Here is a 20,956-nt window from a genome sequence, read left to right on the forward strand (position 1 = left end):
TTTTTATAAAAATGAATGATAAAACATTTTTTTTCGCGCCCAGGTGATAGATTTCTTCACAACAACACCGGTGCCGCCGGACGGCGCGCCGCTACAAGAGGAGCGACCGCCCACGCCCGCCGCGCTGCAGTTACAGAGCGTCAATCAAGTTGCCGCCGCACTGGTAAGGGCATAGACAATGACATATTCATAGATATAGACATGCGCATTGAGTTTGGTGTAGACAAGGCCACTGTTGCTTTTTTTAAATTTTCTTTTCGTAGTCAGAGTTTCTATATCTTTTAACATACTTGATACTGGCGAATAGTTATATCTTCTTGCCATAACAAAAAAAACGCCACTGCACGGGAGCGGCTGCTGACTCCCGCTGCGCTACTACTGCAAAGCGTCCAACGACAACACCCACTTTTGTCATAAAAAACATACTTACATACCAAAATATGAGTCAAACAGGACCAAAATAAACAATAAACATTATAAAACATTGTAATTGGATTAGCTCTAGCTGCTTGAATTGAAGTGAAAATGTACATTGTTTATTTACTTTATTGGTGTAATTTCCTAACGTTGTTATTAAAAAAACGTTTAATAGAAATTACAAATGCGTGAGATCATGTTATAAAAAAATTCTACACAAAATACTATAAAACATGTAAAAATAATGAGGATTTAATAAATTCACATGATATTTTCCAGGTGGTCCTAGTAGAAGAAGAGTTAGTGGTAATAGACCTGTGCGACGCAAAATGGCGGCCGCTCAAACTACCCTACTTGGTGTCTATACACGCGAGCGCAATCACCACTGCGTATCTAGTGGATAATGTCGCTGACACAGTATATGATAATATTGTTGCTGCTGGTGAGATTTTTAATGTTTTTTATTTCTATATAAGATCTCTATTATTAGGAAAGTAACACTTAAAGTACTAAATTTTGTGTTGCATTACATTGGTTGATATTGTTATTGATCAATCGAATACACGATTTTGTTGCAAATGAGTCATAAATCGTAGAATTTTGAAATTATTATAGATTATTTTTAGTTTTTATATTCATGACAATTTTTTTTTTTAATTAAAATTTGCTTATTTAATTATTGAATTTTTGTGAAATTTAGTGAATTATACTTACATATAAAACAAACAATTAATTATGCCGTGTCATAATTATGTACTTACATCGCATTGTTTTTATTGATCCAAAATATTCACAAATGATAAATTTCAGGTGAAAAACAAATAGAGGACGTCTATTCAGACAGTCCGTGGCCGATATCGGGCGGTGAGATAGAATCAACAGACGCAGCCGAGCGGCAGATACTACTCACAGGGCATGAGGACGGATCCATACGGTTCTGGGATGTGAGCGGCGTTGTGATGACACCGCTGTATAAGTACACCACTTCGCATCTTTTTAGGTTAGTACTAGATTTCCGTCCGCGGCTTCGCCCGCGTTTTCAAAGGAAAACCCGCATAGTTCCCGTTCCCGTGGGATTTCCGGGATAAAACCTATCCTATGTGTTAATCCAAGTTACCCTCTATATGTGTGCTAAATTTCATTGTAATCGGTTCAGTAGTTTTTACGTGAAAGAGTAACAAACATCCATACATCCATACTTACAAACTTTCGCCTTTATAAATAGTATTTAAGATTAAGATTGAATATAAGCTTGAATATATTTTGGTGTTTAGAATAAGCTTCTTTAATTCATTTATGATTGTATAAGTAGACACTATAAATGTTAAGCGAATTTCTAGTAACTTGTGCTGTATTTTATTAACTTTGACTAATACGAACATTCCTTACATTCAAATATGTTCCAATTGAATTCATATTCAAATAGTGACTGATATCATTCTGTAACAACATAACACTTCCAACAATCAAAACTAGCTTTTTTATTTTAGTAATTGGGTAGTTCATAACATTTAGGTGCATGGTTCACTTTGGGGTCACGAACGAATTCTACCTATACCCGTGGCCCTGTCGTTGATGCGGGTTGACGGAACACAGTGGGGTTTTGGTCGGTAGAAATCCGTCATAACCCATGGCCTCTTCCCCGGAGGCCGTGGGTTGCAAGATTTCCCCACTTACAAAAAAAAAGGTGCATGGTTCACTTACATTATTTGGTACTCATGATAAATCTATTCATTCATTAAATAAATATATTCGCATTTCATTACATTTACTTAAATATTGACGAAATAGTAGAAAATGGGGAGAAAGATCTTTTAATTTTATTTTATTATTATAAAAATATTATCTTTATATTTGTTTTGATTTCGGTCCTATTAGGTGTCTTGCCGCCTACACGATTATTGTAGCCATCATAAAACATAATATTTACTCGCTAGGTACAATTATTTGCACTCATTACATATACATATTGATATTGCTTGTTGAATTCTTATACTAATATCAGCTAACATTATTATGCTTTTTATCGCTTGCTTCAAGTGGACTGAAAAGATCGACTGCAAGGTAAAAAAATGTGTTTAGCTGCAATAATTTATACTAAATTGTATAATCGTTCCTAAAACATGTCACCAGCTTATAATTCGCTTTTCACAATGCTTGGTTTTATTTGTTACTACATTTTAGTAGTGAAATAATGCCTCGAATTAAATAATAACTCTAATTGTATTCACTGTCTAACCCGCAAAAAGAATATCGAATTATAGTAATAAAAAGATTAAAACACCTTATATGATGTGTTTAATTTAATATGTAATGTATAGTGGCGAAGAAATTGGCGAGAACAACGATAGTCAGAATGAGGAAGAAGAATGGCCGCCCTTTAGAAGAGTTGGTACATTCGATCCGTACAGTGACGACCCACGACTAGCTGTGAAGCGAGTAAGATATATTTTTTATTCATACATGATTTAAGAATCCTCCTTTAGGGTGCATTTCCGCCAATAATGTGCGAGGTATGTGTTTTTGAACCAATCATATCGCTTCATTTAGTTTGAATTTTGAAGCGTTTAACGTTTAAAGCGATACTATTGGTTATTTACAAACACATTCCTGGCTACTACACATCCTCACACATTATTTGTGTAAAAGCTCCATCATTGTTACAATTTATTTATCTTCCTTTTTGAGAAATCTGATATATTATTTTCGTTTACAGGTAATTCTTTGTCCGCTATCGGGGATGCTGACTATCGGAGGCGCGGCTGGACACATCGTTATTGCTAGCTTGAAAAACTCCCCCACTACTGCTGAAGTTAAGGTATAATACCTTTATTTTTATTTTCTCAAAGTGATTGACACTATTTTTTCTATGAGCCCTTTGTGTTACAGGGCAACGCTAACACCCAAATAGAAATTTAAGTGATTTTAATAGTAATGAATTAAAAGAAGTTTAAATTTTATTTTTATGTGTATAATCATGAAATAATATTGAATATTTCTAATTTCACAGTCAATATCAGTAAACATAGTGTCGGATCGCGACGGCTTCGTGTGGAAGGGTCATGACCAGTTGACTCTCCGCTCTGGAGCACTATCCTTCCCACAAGGTTATCAGGTGAGATGTAATTTTTTTTCATCTTAATGTTTGTAGTACAAAATAATATTGTATCCTTAAATCATATAGTGATTTTATTTTGTCTAGAGTGTAGTAAAGTAAGTAAAGTCTTTTAATTTTTATTATTTTTTTCAATCCCAAAAATGATCGTGATATTTTATTATGTTTGTCCATGTTTAACGGCTGTTTTCTCAGTCACTTTATAGTTACTGTATTTAATTGGGCCACTATAAAGTATATTGTTGCCGGCCCAGATAGCTGCAATCGTCGATTTGACCAAATAATATTAATTTATTTGTCGTTGTCAGGCGAGTGCAGTAGCGCAAGTGTCCCCGCCGGCCGCGATCACCGCGCTGGCCGCGCACTGGGAGTGGGGCGTGGTGTGCGCGGGCACGGCGCACGGGCTGGCGCTGCTCGACGCGCTCGCGCACACCGCGCTGCTGCACAAGTGCACGCTCAACCCGCACGGTCAGTGCACACCTCGACAAAATATAAATAAATACTTTTTGCTGCACAAGTGCACGCTCAACCCGCACGGTCAGTGCACACCTCGACAAAATATAAATAAATACTTTTTGCTGCACAAGTGCACGCTCAACCCGCCCGGTCAGTGCACACCTCGACAAAATATAAATAAATACTTTTTGCTGCACAAGTGCACGCTCAACCCGCACGGTCAGTGCACACCTCGACAAAATATAAATAAATACTTTTTGCTGCACAAGTGCACGCTCAACCCGCACGGTCAGTGCACACCTCGACCGGCCAGTCAATTCAAACAACACACCAGGACAGGTGAACAGGTACCTCTTAGGGCAGTGCGCTCCATTTTAGGCCACATCTCGGATAAAAATCAAACGAGATCGTGCTCAAAAGCTTCCCTATCGCACAATAAAGTAAAATAAAAAATTCGACATTTTCATGGCAGAAGTATCATCAAATCCATACCCGCCTATTTTGAACGCAGTTTTTACACAGAAGAACAGGCAAGTAACGTAATATATTTTTTTTAATCGTACCTATTTTACACTGCCACGCATCGTGCATGTTGCGTGTCGTCGCACCCACGCGCGCACTTGCGTACAGTTCTGCGTGTTTTTACGCATTTGCGTGCGTAGTTGCGTTTTGTTTCACGGTCGTTTTGTTATCTTCAATGCTGCATTATTTATGATAAATAATCACTTTTTATCTCCTCTAGATCACTCTGGAGCCGGTGACACGCCGATTTCGAGGAGGAAATCGTTCAAGAAGTCACTGAGGGAATCCTTCAGGCGGCTCAGGAAAGGTCGCTCACAAAGAAGACAGACCACGGCCGCCAGTCCCACCTCACCCACACAGGTATTGATTGTTTGATAAATTAATTATAGCAAAATATTTTTTGATTTAAAAAATAAAATAGATTTCTTTTTAAGAGAAATTTGTATTATTCATTAATTGTATTTTGGGGGATTTTTAACCGGTGTTTGTAAATTTTTGACTTCATAGCAAGTTATTTTGTGCTGCTTTTATAACATTATTTATTTCTACAAATGGAGAAGGTTTAAAGTAAAAGTAAAAAATATTTATTCAAAAAATCAAGCATACAATCTCGTTGAACTTATTACAATAAGGCTGTTAACACAGTAAATATGTAGTATACTCTATACATCATTTGAACCAAGATGCCCACACTAGACTCGTGGCCTGTATTGTGGGCATCAGTAAAAAATATAAAGAAACAAACAAAACTAGACAAGGATGTAAATGAAATGTCGATTTATTAATGTTTTAAGAATAAATTGCAATTCATATTTTATTCCTTATGCCTTATTTCATTAGATAAAACTTAAATGAACAAAAAATAATAAATAAATATCAAAATAAAATATAAATAAATAGATACTTTTTATATGTGTGTGTGCTGAATAAGAGATGCATGGGGTAAAACTTGTGAGTAAGAGCGTTAGATTAAAGACCTAATCAAATTTTCCGTTTGTTGAAAAGACAAAGAGAGTAACCATTTTTTAATAATTTTCTTGGCCTTTGCGACACCACTCTGCCTAATAGAATGCAATGCCTGGTTGACGCGGTTATATATAAGCGGGTGTAGGAATTGACTAAATCGTTTGGCAAAGGAGGTATTAACCTGAGGTAAAGGAATTTTATATATTCTATTGTTGAGTAAGTTAGCGTGATCACTTGAAGAGAGAATATTTTTATGGGTTAGTAATGTTACATTGAGAATAAATAATTTTCTGACGCTCAACAATCCAATCTCCTTATAAAGCAAGTCAGTTGGGTAGCGGATAGGGAGATGCAGCATAACCTTTAACACGGCTCTTTGTGCTCTTTCCAGAACCAATAATTTGGAGGATCCACAACCACCCCAAATACAGATACAATAACTAATTATAGGTTCACATAAAGCTATATATATTCTCCTGAGTAACTCGTACTTAGCGACAGAGCGTAGGTATTTCATGGGGTATATTAGTTTACGAACTCTTGCAGTTGTTGCATGTATGTGGCCTTCAAAGTTTAACTTATCATCCAATATTACGCCCAGATATTTAATGGAATGCGCGTTACTGATTGTGTTTTTACAATGGCATGGAGGAACTGGATGAGACAAGGAGGAAATATTGCACGAATGAAAAGACAGATCCGGAAGTGATGAAGGTTGTGAGGCTGCAGTTTTGTGAAAACATAGATATTTTGTTTTAGCGGCATTGAGAGTAAGTAAATTGTTGTTTAACCAGTAAGCAATCTTTGACATTCCTTCTTTTGTTACGTCAAAGACTTTGTCCCAAGAAGTATCTTGAAAAATAATAGCTGTGTCATCCGCGTAGCAGATAATATCAGCATTTCTCAACCCAACGTTGGCGATATTATTAAGATATACTAAGAAGAGGGTAGGACCTAAAATACTCCCCTGTGGCACGCCGAAAATTACTGGTGAAAGAGAGCTAAAAGTATCGCGATATTTGGTACATTGCTTTCTGTTCGAAAGATAACTTCTGAACCACTCCAAAGCTATACCTCTGATGCCATACCTCTCCAGTTTCTTCAAAAGAATTGGTATTGACACTGTGTCAAAGGCCTTGGCTAAATCCAAAAATACTCCGACACAGGCCAAGCCCTTATCTAGAGAAGAGGACACAATATGAATAAGTTCAGATACGGCATCAACGGTAGATCTACCTGCACGAAATCCATATTGACGATTTGTTAAGATATTGTTTTTTTCCAGGAAATCAACCATTCTGCTATTCATAATTTTTTCTAAGACTTTCGAGATTGCACTGAGAAGAGAGATAGGTCTATAATTATTTAAAACTTTTTTATCACCGCTTTTATGTATAGGAGATACGGCAGCTACCTTCCACCTATCCGGAAATACACCATGTGATATACTTAAATTACAAATATAAGCAAGAGGAGCTGAGATGTACGGTTTAATGTATTTTAATAGGCGGTTGGAAATACCATCTATACCCGTTGCACTATTTGTTTTGAGATCAGTAATTATTTTCTCGATTTCAGTTTTGTCCGTAGGTACTATGAAGAATGAGTCTGGAAAGTTCTCAATGGAAACGTTGGAAGCCAGAGATTCTTGAGTTTCTCCAATACCGGTTAGAATATCATTAGCCAAGTTTTGACCTATTGCGCAAAAGTGATTATTGAAGTAATTCAAAGAATCCTGGATATTACCTTTAATAGCAGATATGGATGGGTTCTCTTTAGGGGACTGTAAGTATGCGATATCTTTTATAGTATTCCAAAGCTTACTTGGGTTATTTTGATTTTCTGTGAGCATTTTCTCATTGTAACTATCTCGCAATCTCTTAATTAGATTATGATAAAAATTCCTATAGCGTTTAAATGTAAATTGAGCTATTTCGCTATTAGGGTTACGTTTAGCTTCTAGATGTAGCATATCTCTTACCATTGAACATCTAACGAGACCGGGGGACATCCAAGGTTTCAGAATGGTTTTAGAGCGATTTATTCTTAAGCGTTGTGAATTGCTTGTGATAATATTAGACAGCATATTGGAAAAATCATCAACTGCTGCATTTACGTCTACATTCATTAGCAAGTTAGTCCAATCAGTGTTTTTAACTTCCTCAACAATGGCAGGGAAATCCAACTTGGTCATAAACTTGTCAACCCTTAAGCGATTGGGTTTATTTGTTGTGTTTATACCAGCCATAACGATGTAATGATCTGTTATAGTAGTCCTACAAACCACAGTGTTCACGCGAGTATTGGCGGACACCATAATATGATCTAAACACGCTGTTTCTCGGGTGGGAATATTAATTGTTGGACTTAGTCCTTGCTCTGCGATTAAGCAAAGGTATTCGTTACAGTCGTTGTTTATATTAGACATCAACGTATTAATATTTATATCACCCGCCAGAATTGTATAAGAAGAAATCAAGTTAATATTTTGTAGAAGACTTTCTAAGGATTGTAAAAAATTTGTGCAGTTTCTAAATGAAGGTGAACGGTATATTCCGATGAGATTAAATAAGTTGTCCACTTTGGCCAAAAGGCAATTCGCGTCGTGTAGTGTTGGTTCCGAAACTTCGTGATTCAGGGTTCTTTTTATATATAGGACTACACCACACGATTGGTTAATATATTTTGTTGTCTTATACGAGATGTACCCATCGATTGGATAAATAACAGAATTTTCGTTCAACCAACATTCCGTAAGGATAATGACATCAAATTCTATGTTAAAACGAGATAAGGTTATTAAAAAGCTGTTAAAATTACGTTGTAAACTGCGAATATTAAAAGTAACGATTTTAATATTGTGTGCTTTAGTGATATGTTTTTGGCATTCCTCGGGTGTGTCAGTATAGTAGCAACTTGATAAATCTGGACCATCTATATCACGAATCAGAGACATGTCAATCATGATAAAGTTTTTTGTATAAGTTGTGTAGTGTGTAGGGTAATCGATTGAAGATAATAAATAATTAAATGCAAAATCAACGCCATCAATACAGATATATATTCAACAGTAAAATGTGTAAGAAGACTGACAATTTCATTTACATCACAAGCACAGGTAATTCTATCACTAAAAATAATTGATTCACAGACAATTAACGAAAACGCAGACCAGATGAATGTGATTATTATGAATAAACAATAACAAATAAATATGGAAGTTTTACATAATAATAAAAGTAAGATCTTGCAACAATTTGTCAAGATTACTAGAAACAATTGGTAAAATTGGTAAAGATAAAAAAAGAAATAAGAATTATAACTAAAAGTGGTTGGGTTGTACAACACGCCAAGTTAATATGAACTTTTTTATGAAACATTAATTATTCGTTAAGATTTTTAAGAACGTGAATATCCTTAACTAATATGGCGTTTGAATTAGGAGCCTTTCTCATGAAAATCTTACCACCTCTAATCCAAACGTACTTATAGTCAAGTTGCTTAGCCTTCTTTCTTGCTTCGGCATGAAGAAGTTTATTTTCATGAGAAAGGTGCTCCGTTACATATATCGGTGAGGATTGGTCGCTGCCGATGCCAAGGTCCCTGCTTTGTAGTTTTATTTTCGATTCCCTGTTGTATTTAAAGATTGAGCGGAGAAAGTTGTCGCGCGTACGAGGACTGTTTAGTTTAACAAGTATGGATCGAGGACGTTGGCTTTCCTTATGCATCTTAGCAATACGGGCACAGTAATGGATATCATTATCATCTAGCGAATATTGGACTGTGCGAGCAAGTTGCGAAATCATGTTTGGAATATTTTCATTTTTAAATTCAGGAACACATTGAATTTCTAGATTGCTGGCCCGACTAAGCTGGTCAAATTGGTTTAGACGGGAACTCATATCTTGGATAGAGGAGCGAAGTGAAGTGTTAGCTGCAACCAAACTTTCTAATGTGTTAAATTTTGTCTGATATTCCGTCTTTATATCTTCATACTGCTGATTTATGAATGAAAGTGAGGTTCTAAACTCCTCTATATCCTTTCTGATTTCACTTAATTGGTTACCTAATTTTTCTTCTATATAATTATGCAGAACATACTTAAGCTCTTCACGAATTAGAATCCTGAGAGCATCGGTTGATATATTCGCGGATTCTGGCGATGAGGCAGATGCTAAAAGGTTCGCGTTTGAGCTAGGCTTCGCGCGCTGAGTAACGTAGCTTGTAGTAGGTGTAGAAAGCGGCGATCGGATAGGAGTTTCAGAATTATTCCCACTCCTCTTTTGCTTGACGTTGCACCCCGTACATATCCAATTAGATTTAAATTCAGCAGATAATTTGTTAAATTCTTCCATTTTTTGAAATACACAAAGAGCGTGGAAAGTTTCAAGACATTTGGAGCAACTTAAAATTTTATTTTTACTCTCTCTCATACTTTGCAGACATGCACCACATTGCATCATGATTGGCAAAATAAAACAAAAGAAAAAATAAAAATATATTATTTGTGCTTGATGCGGATCGAACTTGGGTTCTCCGAACGTGCAGTCCGCACTACTCAGTAAGCGCTAATTGTGAGCCTACGCTTAAAGGTGAATTATACGAACAGATGGGAGAGTATTAGTTGCGAAGCGATGATTGTCGGTACAGTGAATACTTTTATGTTCAAATCACCTACATCGAGCATTAACACACGAACACCACTTTGAGTTTAGTAAATGTTTTTATTTTATAATTATACACTATTGAGTTAAAAAGTTAAATGTTTTATTCTTTGTGGTCCATATTAAAACTTATAATGAACATTCAACACCAGTAAACTACTATTTTTAACTGTAAATCAATTATTTTATAGGAGTGACATAGATCACAACCGGGCTATAAGACGCGCGCGAGCGAACTCCCAAAAGAGTTTCTGGCATTATATATGCATATATTTATTTATTTGTCAACGATTATCGTATTCTATTATTTCTATATGACGCTTGATACATTTCGAACGAAATTTAATCTGTAAAATCTTCAACAGCCCGCCAAGAAAGTAGCGGAAAAGATAGCGGAAAACGACGCCGAAGTAGTAAAGCCGATAGAGCGCGCGGTGGAGGCACGCTCCAACGACGACGCGTTCGGGTCTATGGTGCGCTGTCTGTACTTCGCTAGAACCTTCCTTATTAGCAGTGAGTATTTGTAACTCGGATATTATTGTTATTATTTTGTAGTAAGAGGTCAACTTATAACGTTTACAACTATTCTGAATTGGTCATAAATTTAGTGGGTAGTTTTGACATGAACATTTTACTGATGTAGTTGTTCTGAAAGATTGCGTTGTGTGACAATTTGAATTACATAAAATTTGTTTTGGAAAAAATGTTGGCACTTGAAAAATTAAACTAAGTAAGTGACGCTATGATGTTAAGGTATTCAGTGTATGGGAAGAAAACAGAGTTAATTAGCTTATAATGTTTGAGATTTTTGAAGTGAATCTTCTTTATCGGGGTTGGGAAAAAATTTAGTGTAACATATTTTCGTTACGCGCCATCTTTTTCTTATCCCTACCACGCGTGATTCGACGTATTTTTGTAAAGTTGCATATAGTAAATTATTTTTTGAAAAATAAGGTCATAAAGAAGTTTCACTTCTAACGTGTGTACCCTAGTACACGCACACATTTTTTTCTACCTCGTTATCTATCGATAATTGATAGATTATAGCGAAGGAACCACTTAAAATGGTATTTTTCTATTCCAGCACAACATTCCGTCCCGACGCTGTGGGCGGGCACGAACAACGGTACAGTGTACGCGTTCACAATCAACGTTCCCAGCGCTAACAAACGGAAAGACGAACCCGTGAGTATCTTTAAATAATACCAATAAAATCAATCATATTTAGATTATCTTGCCTTTCAGGCTTAGACAATGTAAGGTCATTTTCAGGAGCCTTATTGATCCGAGTTAGATAAAAAAATGTGTGTGTAAAAGTAAAACTTCATCAATGCATTTAATATAACCAAAAAAATTGTAAATTTCTATTTCTTTACTCTTTTGAAGCAGTTTGAAATAAGCAATATTCTCCGGCGTTTAATAATTTAAAAGCAATATTATTGCAGTCTTCCGCTAATTACAATAAAAGTAAAACTTCATCAATGCATTTAATATAACCAAAAAAATTGTAAATTTCTATTTCTTTACTCTTTTGAAGCAGTTTGAAATAAGCAATATTCTCCGGCGTTTAATAATTTAAAAGCAATATTATTGCAGTCTTCCGCTAATTACAATAAAATTATTTTTATAGCTCACCTGCCAACTAGCGAAAGAAATACAGTTGAAGCACAGGGCGCCTGTAATAAGTATCACAGTACTCGACGGAGCGTCAGTACCATTGCCGGATCCTTTAGAGGTACTATTTTATAATATTTCTATGCAATATTTTTTGTTAATGTTTTATACTGAAAACTCCAAGAATAGTATTTGTTGAATTTCAGAGCTGCAGAGCGAAATTGATTAAAAAAAATGTATTTAAACTTTACCGATTCTTTATATCGCTTCTACGGAGAAGAAAATTACTTTTTTCAAGTCTTTTTTTCTGGCTAGACGCTGGGTATATCTTCAAAAAAGTTTTTAAATTCCAATAGGTATTCTTTAAAAAATTTATGTGCATTCATTGCTATTAACTTGTAAATTTTTAGTATTTATAATAGCAGAAAATAATAATTGATTAATTCCTAGGTGGAACGAGGCGTAGCCCCCTTACCGGAGAGCGGCACCCACCGCGTGTTGATCGTATCAGAGGAACAATTCAAGGTGTTCACTCTGCCCTCGCTGAAGCCACACAACAAGTACAAGTTAACCGCCCATGAGGGAGCTAGGGTAAGTTGAAATTACTAATTAATAACGTGTATACAGTGTATATTATATGTATATAGAGATAGACGCTGGCTGTATGGTAGCAGTTTGCAATTATAAAAGTTCAAAAATACAAATAATTTTATTTTGCACAGATGCATTTAGTAGTTTTTTCATAATATCCCTATAATCAAACGTCTGTTGACACTTTTACATTTCATCGGTGATTATTTTTTTTAGAAATAATGCCGCTTTTCCTTAAAATTAAAGAATATTTACAAGTAATACGAATGTTATCATAGTAATCTAAATAACAATGAATGACACAGTCGACCGTTCTTATTATCACGTTTCACACAAATTTCAACCTTATTTCTATGCGTTTAGTTCCAAAGTTATATCTAATGAAAATTAACGTCCTCTGTTGTAGAAAAGCCGAATTTTTTCGAATTTTTATTTTTCTGAGCTAAATATTCGGATATTATTCGAAAATAAACCGTAAAACCGTGCGTTAGGGTACTTAATAAAATGCTGTATTTATTTTTTAAAGTTAGTTTTCACTAAAATGAAGCTGTCCAGTAAAAGGCATAGTCTACTTGTGTGTACTGTTTAGCTATCGGTTTAAATGTGTTGATTTTGGCGACAGTGGTTTTCATACTAATTATGACATTTTAGCACTTCTATAGTGTCTTGTTATTTACATTTTTATGGTTTGTGTAATGTTTATTTATGTTTTATTATTATTTCCACTTTCGACATGTTTCAATGAAATTGTGCATGTGAGAGAGTGAGAGAGAGTGTGAGTCAGTCTGTTAGTGCAATGTTTATTTATGATTTAATAAAAAAAAATTCTACCCTTGTAATCTGCGTCAATAATACTATACGTGTGGTGTTCAGGTGCGTCGCACGGCGTTCGCGTGGTTCGAGTGCGGGTCGGGGTCGCGGCACCGCGAGTGGTGCCTGCTGTGCCTCACCAACCTCGGCGACTGCCTGCTGCTCGCCGCCGACCTGCGCCGCCAGCTCAACGCGGCCGCCGTGCGCAAGGAGGACATCAAGTTAGTACTTATTATTATCATCATCCCAAAAACCATATGTGCCTTCCCCCCTTTCCCCCTTCCCACCGTCTCCTATAATCTTAATATATATAAATCTCGTGTCACAATGTTTGTCCTCAATGGACTCCTTAACCACTTAACCGATTATAATAAAATTCGCACACCATGTGCAGTTCGATCCAACTTGAGAGATAGGATAGTTTAAACATGTAGGTACCACGGGCGAAGCCGGGGCGGACCGCTAGTAATAATATAAAATAACCAGCTTTTCAAGTCATACAACAAGACCTAAAGGCGGCCGAACACGGACTGTCGAGCTGTCGCTACCAACCGCCCAGTTGACGGCTTGAAGCGGTCGTGACTGCTCGAGCAGTCATGTGTACGGCAGTGAATGAATGTCTATAGTTCACCGCGTGGTCGCGGCTTCAAGCAATCGGTCTCAACTGCTTGAAGCCGTCCGTGTACGGCCGCTCTAACACGTCAACGATCACTGAATTGCGTATAGTTTTACATATAGGTAAAAAGAGTGTCCCCGTTCCAAGTCTTTAAATTTGCATACGAAATCATAAGAAAAGTCTGTTAACATCCTAAATAACGTGTTATTCCAATACATGAAATAAACTAAAATAATTTATTTACAGTGGCATATCCAGCTTATGCTTCTCGAAACGGGGTGAAGCTCTCTACTTACATTCATCATCAGAATTACAAAGAATAACGTTATCAGCAACAAAGGTAATTAAATTCTTATCTGTTATTATTTGTATATTTGTTTTTCTCAATTATTTGTATTCAATTAATTGTTTTTATTATTTAGGTAACGAGAGCGCAGTGTCATGTTCTGTTATCCCCGTGGGCAGTCGCACTAAAAAGCGCTGCAGAAGAAGCGCCGCTAACAAATGGAGAACATAAGGTATAAACCGTAAATATTATCTTAATCTTGTCGAGTTAGTTCAGCACATGATCACCAGAGGAAAAATTTAACAGTATTTAAAACTACCCTCATTTTCAAACGATTCTAAACGCATGTAATGTACACGTTACGGCATACGCAGTTGCGTCAAATATGTACACTTTAATCGAAAAACTATGTAACAAAAAATAATTATTTAATATTTTACATGGCATGATATTTCATTATTTCGAAAAATTCGTGTAAAAATATTACAACTATTAGTTTTACAAAATTTTTCATACAAAATAACTCGATTTACAGGAAGAAAGCGCAGACACAGTGCACGACGTGACCGCCGCGTCAGCGGACATCACGGTCGACTCGGTGCGGGATCACACGCAACAGCCCACCTCGGAAGTGCCCAACGAACTTAATATTAATTTGCAGGTATGGTTTAATAAATAAAAGGGAAAAAAGTGAGTATGAGTGAAAAAAGCTGTATGTAACTTGGATAATTGTATTGGTTTAAACATAAAAGTTAGTGTAATCGTAGTAAAATACTAATGTGAATTTTCCAATTATACATATCGGGCGAATTGAAACATACACTAATTCTAATAAATCATCAGCCATGTATAATTGCTATTATAATTGTCTCTTATTTTTTGATTGAATATAATATTTTATAATCCAACTTCCGTCTTGCAAATCACAATTTTCAAACTTTAAATATTTTACTCACATAATTTCAATAGAATATAAACTATCTAGTATTATTTATCGAGGACATCGAAAAAATTACACATACCAAAATAAATGCACTAATTAATGTACATACAATCGAAATAACCAGAACTCGCAAGTGAACACCAGCTCGATGGTGGTGAAGACGACGACACGCACGACGGTGAACGAGAACAACGCGGACGGAGCCGCCACCACCACGACGACGACCACCACCAGCAACTCGACAAGCGAGAACAGTGAGTGATGTGGTTTTTAAAATGGAATTTAAAAAAAATGTTTCCTTTTTTTTGAGAATTACTGGCCAGTTCTTCTATCAGATTCTTTAAAGTTTAAAAAAAAATTTTTTTGAGGACTCAGAATGCACTGGCCAGAAATATTTTTTTTTATAACAGTCGTGAAAAGAGTAAACATATCGTTTACTCTAAAATTAAAAAGTTCACAAGTTATACGAAAAATTATATCAATATTTTCAATTTGAACCACAGATGAATAGTAAATAGGTTTCAATCCAAACACAATTAAAAATTATATTTATTTATTTTATGTTTTTAATGTGCTTAGCTTATACTATGATATTACTTATTTATTTTGTTTATTTATTATTAAATATCTATTGATAAATTAATGTCTAAATTCGTTACACTTATATATTAATTGATTTATGCACCTTATATTAAAGAAATGAATTACTAAAATTAAAAATCGTAATAAATTGAACTGCAAAACTTAATTGAATTTTAGAAATAATGTTTAATGTCATATTTTCACGATTCATAACTTTTTATTCTCCATTCCTCTTTTTTAATGACAAATGTATAAGCATTACCCAGTCTCGAATATGTTTGTATCTGTAAAGCTAGTATTTCAAGTATTTCATCCATATTTTAGTTTGATTTAAATTGAGCAATTCCTATTGCATGATAGCCTTTGTTGAATTAGTTTAATATTCAAAGAAATATTCCGCTAGATTATTATTATTCGGAAACACCACACATAGGCTAATATTGCAAAGAATAATGCATCACAAAAGTAACTCGAAACTTCTCGTACTTACGAATGTTTAATATTAGTAAATAAATTGATTTTACGAAAGTAAAAACGCAATATAATATGTTGTGTGCATTATTCTTTGGTAACATTTGTGCCCAATTTGAAACCTATATAATATAAATTGTATTTAAATATAATTTTATCGCTTCATATACCATTATTATATGTTTATGTTAAGCCGTCTGTTTGTAAGTCTGACGGGCGCTTTGTGTTTTTGTTTGTAGTCCTAGAGCACAGTCGTGAGGAAGGAGTCATCACCCGCATTGAGGTATCCCACCTTTTGCTTTAATATGCTATATTATATTAGACTTAACACTGGCGTCATTGTATACCCTTCGCTTTGTGTATTAACCTGACTTAAGCTTTAATTTATGCAAACTATATTCGACTAACTTTTTAATATGGAGTATGCAATTGACTATTCTTTTCTATTTCTTATTTAATACATTTAATTTTTTTTAAGTAATAAATAATGTGTATACTTTTTATGACTTACTATTTTGGGTATACTCTGTCACCGTAAGCTAGAAGCCCTCGCATGGAGTTTTATTTAGTTCTCTATCTTAACCAACTATATAACAATAACATTCAATTTACAACTAACTCATGTGCTCTATCCGTAATGTGGCGTCCGCTAGTGTCCAACGTCGACTCATGTACCATTCCACCAAAAAAATAATTCCATATAAATGGAATCATCATTGAGATAATATACTAGTATGGAGGAGACACCACGAACAATATCTGTGCGCCATTTTTTTGCTCTAACTAAGTTTTAAAAATTATTATCTAGTTAGGTACTTACCGATGAAAGTTATTCCTTTGCACTTTTCTGTATTATTTGTGCAATACCGTAACACACACGAAGGCAGACTTTTCACTTTAAAACAAATAAAAAATGAGCGTACAGTTACGCCATATGGCGTATGTTGAGCGGAACATAAGTGATGTAGGCGGTGTCGTCTCCATATGTATATCTCAATGTTCGAAATGGGAATGTTTTGTCAGTGCATAGCGAGCACTCGCGGGCGCCACGCGTCGAGAAGAGCGTGACGTGGTACTCATGATGCGCGTGTGACAGACGGGCACCGTGACGGTCCCGGCCGGCACCGACCCGAAGCTGATCCTCGAAATGTTTGACCGGCAACGCTCGCCGCTCGCCGTGCCCGTGCCGCCCGCCGCAGACTCCTAATATACATACACCACGCAATCCCGCCGCTAGATGTCGCCTTCAACGTCAAAGCCGACCAACTAGATTTGCTTGTCAAATACCGAATGTGTCAAACGAATACTGTAGTATATGCGGACTTGAATAAATGGGTACAATGTTTCGTTCTTCTGTCCAACTTGCTCTGGGATATGTAATGTTTAGTAAAGAGGGTGGCACACGACTTTTTATACTGCCAGGAAATGTAGAACACTTTGAGCTTACCGTACGTGAGAAATGTATGAACCTTGTTCTTTCAATACGAATGTCAGTACAATTACATAGAACAAAAGTAAATAATAAAATCATTTAAGAACTTTCTTGTATGCTAGAGTAATTTTTTTATAAAAGTGCTGTCATAGTACAAGAACATTGTATTAAATATGACAAAAACTATATAGAGTATTACGATGTTATTATATTATTATACTTACATTTTAAACAATTTTACACGTTAGCCGCGATTTTTTCCAATTTGTACTAATTTAATGTATCGAATAGGAATAATTTATTGTATTTTGTAAATTTTATCTTTATTGTAAGCGTAATTTGTAAGTAATTATTGCATTTTATATAAACGATAGATTTATCTTTTGCCCTGTCAATTACTTAGCATTATAAAATCTATTGGCTAGCATTTTTAAGTTATATAAAACTATTTTTTGCTTGAGTACTTAAGGTGTACGAAATTTTAATTTTTAATATTGTTTTTACCATTAAGTAATTAATATTAGTACAAAACGAAATGGCCATAGCACTTGTACGTTGGGTGTATAATTTGATACGATTAATTAAATTAAGCGAATAGTTGTCAAGCAACCTGACTATAGATTTTTATTTTTTCCCTGTAAGTTAATAAATATAAACACTGACAAACTATGACACGTTTTTACAAGTAACGCAATTGTTTTTCATTGCTGAGGTGTGATGCCGTTTATCCACACTTTTATTTTATTCTAATTTTAAATAGTATTAGCAACATGGCAGCTGTTACATTTAAGCGCGCCACTTTTCAAAATGACAGTTGTATATAATTTTAACAGTATTTAATAATTATGGCAACAATTAATATTTGCATTTTAACATCACAATGTTGTGATAGATGGGATTGAATTTTGTTTTTAGGTTTTATATTTTATTTTAGATGTAAGTTGTATGTGCCTGCCTATTTCTATGACGCCTTTAAAATACAAGGGCGTCTCACGTCCAGATTGCTTCTGTTTTTATTATTGTACAATTATCTTTGTGCTATTATATATTATTTTTAAATTTGATACGAACCTTGCTATTTGTATCCAACACAAGAATAAACGCTGAGAAAAAGAATATCTGTTTTATTTATGATTCCTTAAAAATTGAGCCACCTTATTAAACTTTATCACAGGAATAATTTGAGAACCCGAGCTAAATAAATCACTTTCTGTAAATTACTTCTCAATAATATTATAAAACCTTCAGTTTCATATATGTACAGGAATGCATTAATGTGCATTTAATGCAGTTTTCAGTTGTTTTTTCTTTGAGTAAAATTTTCTGTCTGCAGTATTAGCCCCTACAATGCTACATTCTGCTTACTGTCATTAACAAAGGACCATTATAAAAAAGTGTTTTGGCGGTTTAATTAACTATGTACCTACTAGTAATAGTAATTAAATATACGTGATACAATATAGCATCATTTAGGCCTTGGTGTCGTTTTCAAAGAAAAACCAGGTTTAGTTCCCGTTCCCGTGGGATTTTCGGGATGAAACCTATCCTATTTGTTAATCCAAGTTACCACCCATATGTGTGCTAAATTTCATTGTAATCGGTTCAGTAGTATTTGCGTGAAGGTGTAACAAACATACACATACATCCATCCTCACAAACTTTCGCATTTATAATATTATAGTAGGGTATGCGCATAAATTAATTCAAATTAAATTATTCAAAATAATTATGTTGTAGGCCTATACGACATAATGATCTAAGCCTATACGTTACGAAAGACTAAGTAAGCTGTAAAAGTTTCATCAAAATCCGTCCAGTAGTTTTTGTATTAAAACCGAACAAGTAAAACAATATTTTTTATGGCTTCTTTTACATGTACTAAGTACTCGTACTCACAGATTAAGTATTAGTTACTACGTAACCCGTACTCGTAGGGATATTATTATTTTTACCTTAGATTTTTACAGTAGGTTTTTTATTTATGTATGTATCTTAGATCATTAAGTAATGGATTACACACGCAGGCGTTTCCCCTTTTGCCGAGGTATTAGATTATTCGAATCGAAAAATCTTATGCTTTCATAAAAACTACTTGCGTAATCGATAACGAACACTCTGCGTATTCGTAAAACATCGAAAGGACGTCTGCGAGTGCTCCGCTAAAAATGCCGTTTTGCACTGTCAAGTCTTGCAGAAGCAATTAAAACATGTCGAATATTAAAAAAGATGGAATAACCTTTCATTTGTGTATATTTTTTTATTTTTTTAACGTACATTTCTAATTAAATGCAATTTCTAATAATCGTCGATGTATCGTTTAGCGATATGATCAAGACAAATAATCGAGTCATGTGTGTACTCGATCATTGATGCGGCCTCACGAGACTATCATGGAAAGAAAATATACAAATTTAATCTTTATGAACTAAGCGATAAAGTTGAATTTAGAACGCGATATTGAACCGCACTCCCCACGAGACTATAAAGTGATGTAGCGAGACTATCTTGAAGAGAAAATATACAAATTTAATCTTTATGAACTAAGCGATAAAGTTGAATTTAGAACGCGATATTGAACCGCACTCCCCACGAGACTATAAAGTGATGTAGCGAGACTATCTTGAAGAGAAATTCAAATTTAATCTTTATGAACTTAGTGATAGAGTTGAATTTAAAAACTCGTCGCTTAAAAGGTCGTTAATTTTTACGACTTTCTTAGTGACGGACTGCTTTTAACTTGAACGTCGATAAAAAAATATTTTTCTAAGTATAATTTGAAATGAGATGAGAATTAATCTTTATTATATTAAAATTTTACACAACTGCATAAAAAGGAGTATAATGTTTATTTTGTAAGTCTTGTATATATTTATTAAAATTTACGCTCGGTTACTTTTAACTGGCAGAACATTTTAATGGTACGGAACCCTTCGTGCGCGAGTCCGACTCGCATTTAGCCGTTTTTTTTGTAATTTTAATCTTGTAACCTTTCTATTATGTAATCCATACTAATATTATAAAGCTGAAGAGTTTGTTTGTTTGTTTGAACGCGCTATTCTCGGGAACTACTGGTCCGATTTGAAAAATTCTTTCGGTGTTAGATAGCCCATTTATCGAGGAAGGTATATATCATCACGCTACGACCAACAGGAGTAGAGCCACGGGGGTGAAACCGCGCGGAGCAGCTACTTTATTTATATGTATGTACGAATATTGCGTATATTTCAGATTTACAAAAAATCCTGCTTTAAGGCTAAGGTGGATTGAATGCTGTGGGAGAAAATCAGAATGGACACCTCGGTACAGAAATAATAAAAATTTCTGGACCGATATTTATTTTATTGAATATAATATGTGATGTGTTGAATAAATACATATTCAAATACAAATAAAATTGCGTTTTATTGTTTTTTCGTATGCATATAATAATGATGAAAACGTTACAAATGACCTGTGTAGTATTTTTTATGA

The 20,956-nt window shown here is 34.8% G+C and overlaps 1 protein-coding gene across 3 annotated transcripts in view; it reads left to right on the forward strand.

The window, feature by feature from the left end:
* Positions 1-18,601, forward strand: part of l(2)gl (LLGL domain-containing protein l(2)gl) — a 48,753-nt gene extending 30,152 nt beyond the window's left edge. For 2 of the 3 annotated variants that reach the window (XM_090104380.1, XM_090104379.1), the window contains exons 8-26: positions 44-163; positions 697-859; positions 1,228-1,417; positions 2,739-2,856; positions 3,134-3,235; positions 3,428-3,532; positions 3,841-4,000; positions 4,731-4,870; positions 10,506-10,653; positions 11,225-11,325; positions 11,771-11,875; positions 12,205-12,345; positions 13,219-13,376; positions 14,018-14,111; positions 14,194-14,289; positions 14,593-14,718; positions 15,125-15,254; positions 16,293-16,336; positions 17,150-18,601. In XM_090104380.1, the coding sequence (XP_089960506.1) occupies positions 44-163; positions 697-859; positions 1,228-1,417; positions 2,739-2,856; positions 3,134-3,235; positions 3,428-3,532; positions 3,841-4,000; positions 4,731-4,870; positions 10,506-10,653; positions 11,225-11,325; positions 11,771-11,875; positions 12,205-12,345; positions 13,219-13,376; positions 14,018-14,111; positions 14,194-14,289; positions 14,593-14,718; positions 15,125-15,254; positions 16,293-16,336; positions 17,150-17,260 (2,352 nt within the window). In that variant the 3' untranslated portion in view covers positions 17,261-18,601. Of the gene's footprint in view, positions 1-43; positions 164-696; positions 860-1,227; positions 1,418-2,738; positions 2,857-3,133; positions 3,236-3,427; positions 3,533-3,840; positions 4,001-4,730; positions 4,871-10,505; positions 10,654-11,224; positions 11,326-11,770; positions 11,876-12,204; positions 12,346-13,218; positions 13,377-14,017; positions 14,112-14,193; positions 14,290-14,592; positions 14,719-15,124; positions 15,255-16,292; positions 16,337-17,076 lie in introns of all 3 variants that reach the window. The other variant, XM_090104381.1, reaches the window with a different exon arrangement.
* Positions 18,602-20,956: the final 2,355 nt, after the last annotated feature.

The sequence above is a fragment of the Colias eurytheme genome, chromosome 8 (genome assembly GCF_061535395.1).
Source record: "Colias eurytheme isolate Ceu_HAF_F1 chromosome 8, ilColEury1 Martin Lab GWU primary, whole genome shotgun sequence".
NCBI lineage: Eukaryota > Metazoa > Arthropoda > Insecta > Lepidoptera > Pieridae > Colias > Colias eurytheme.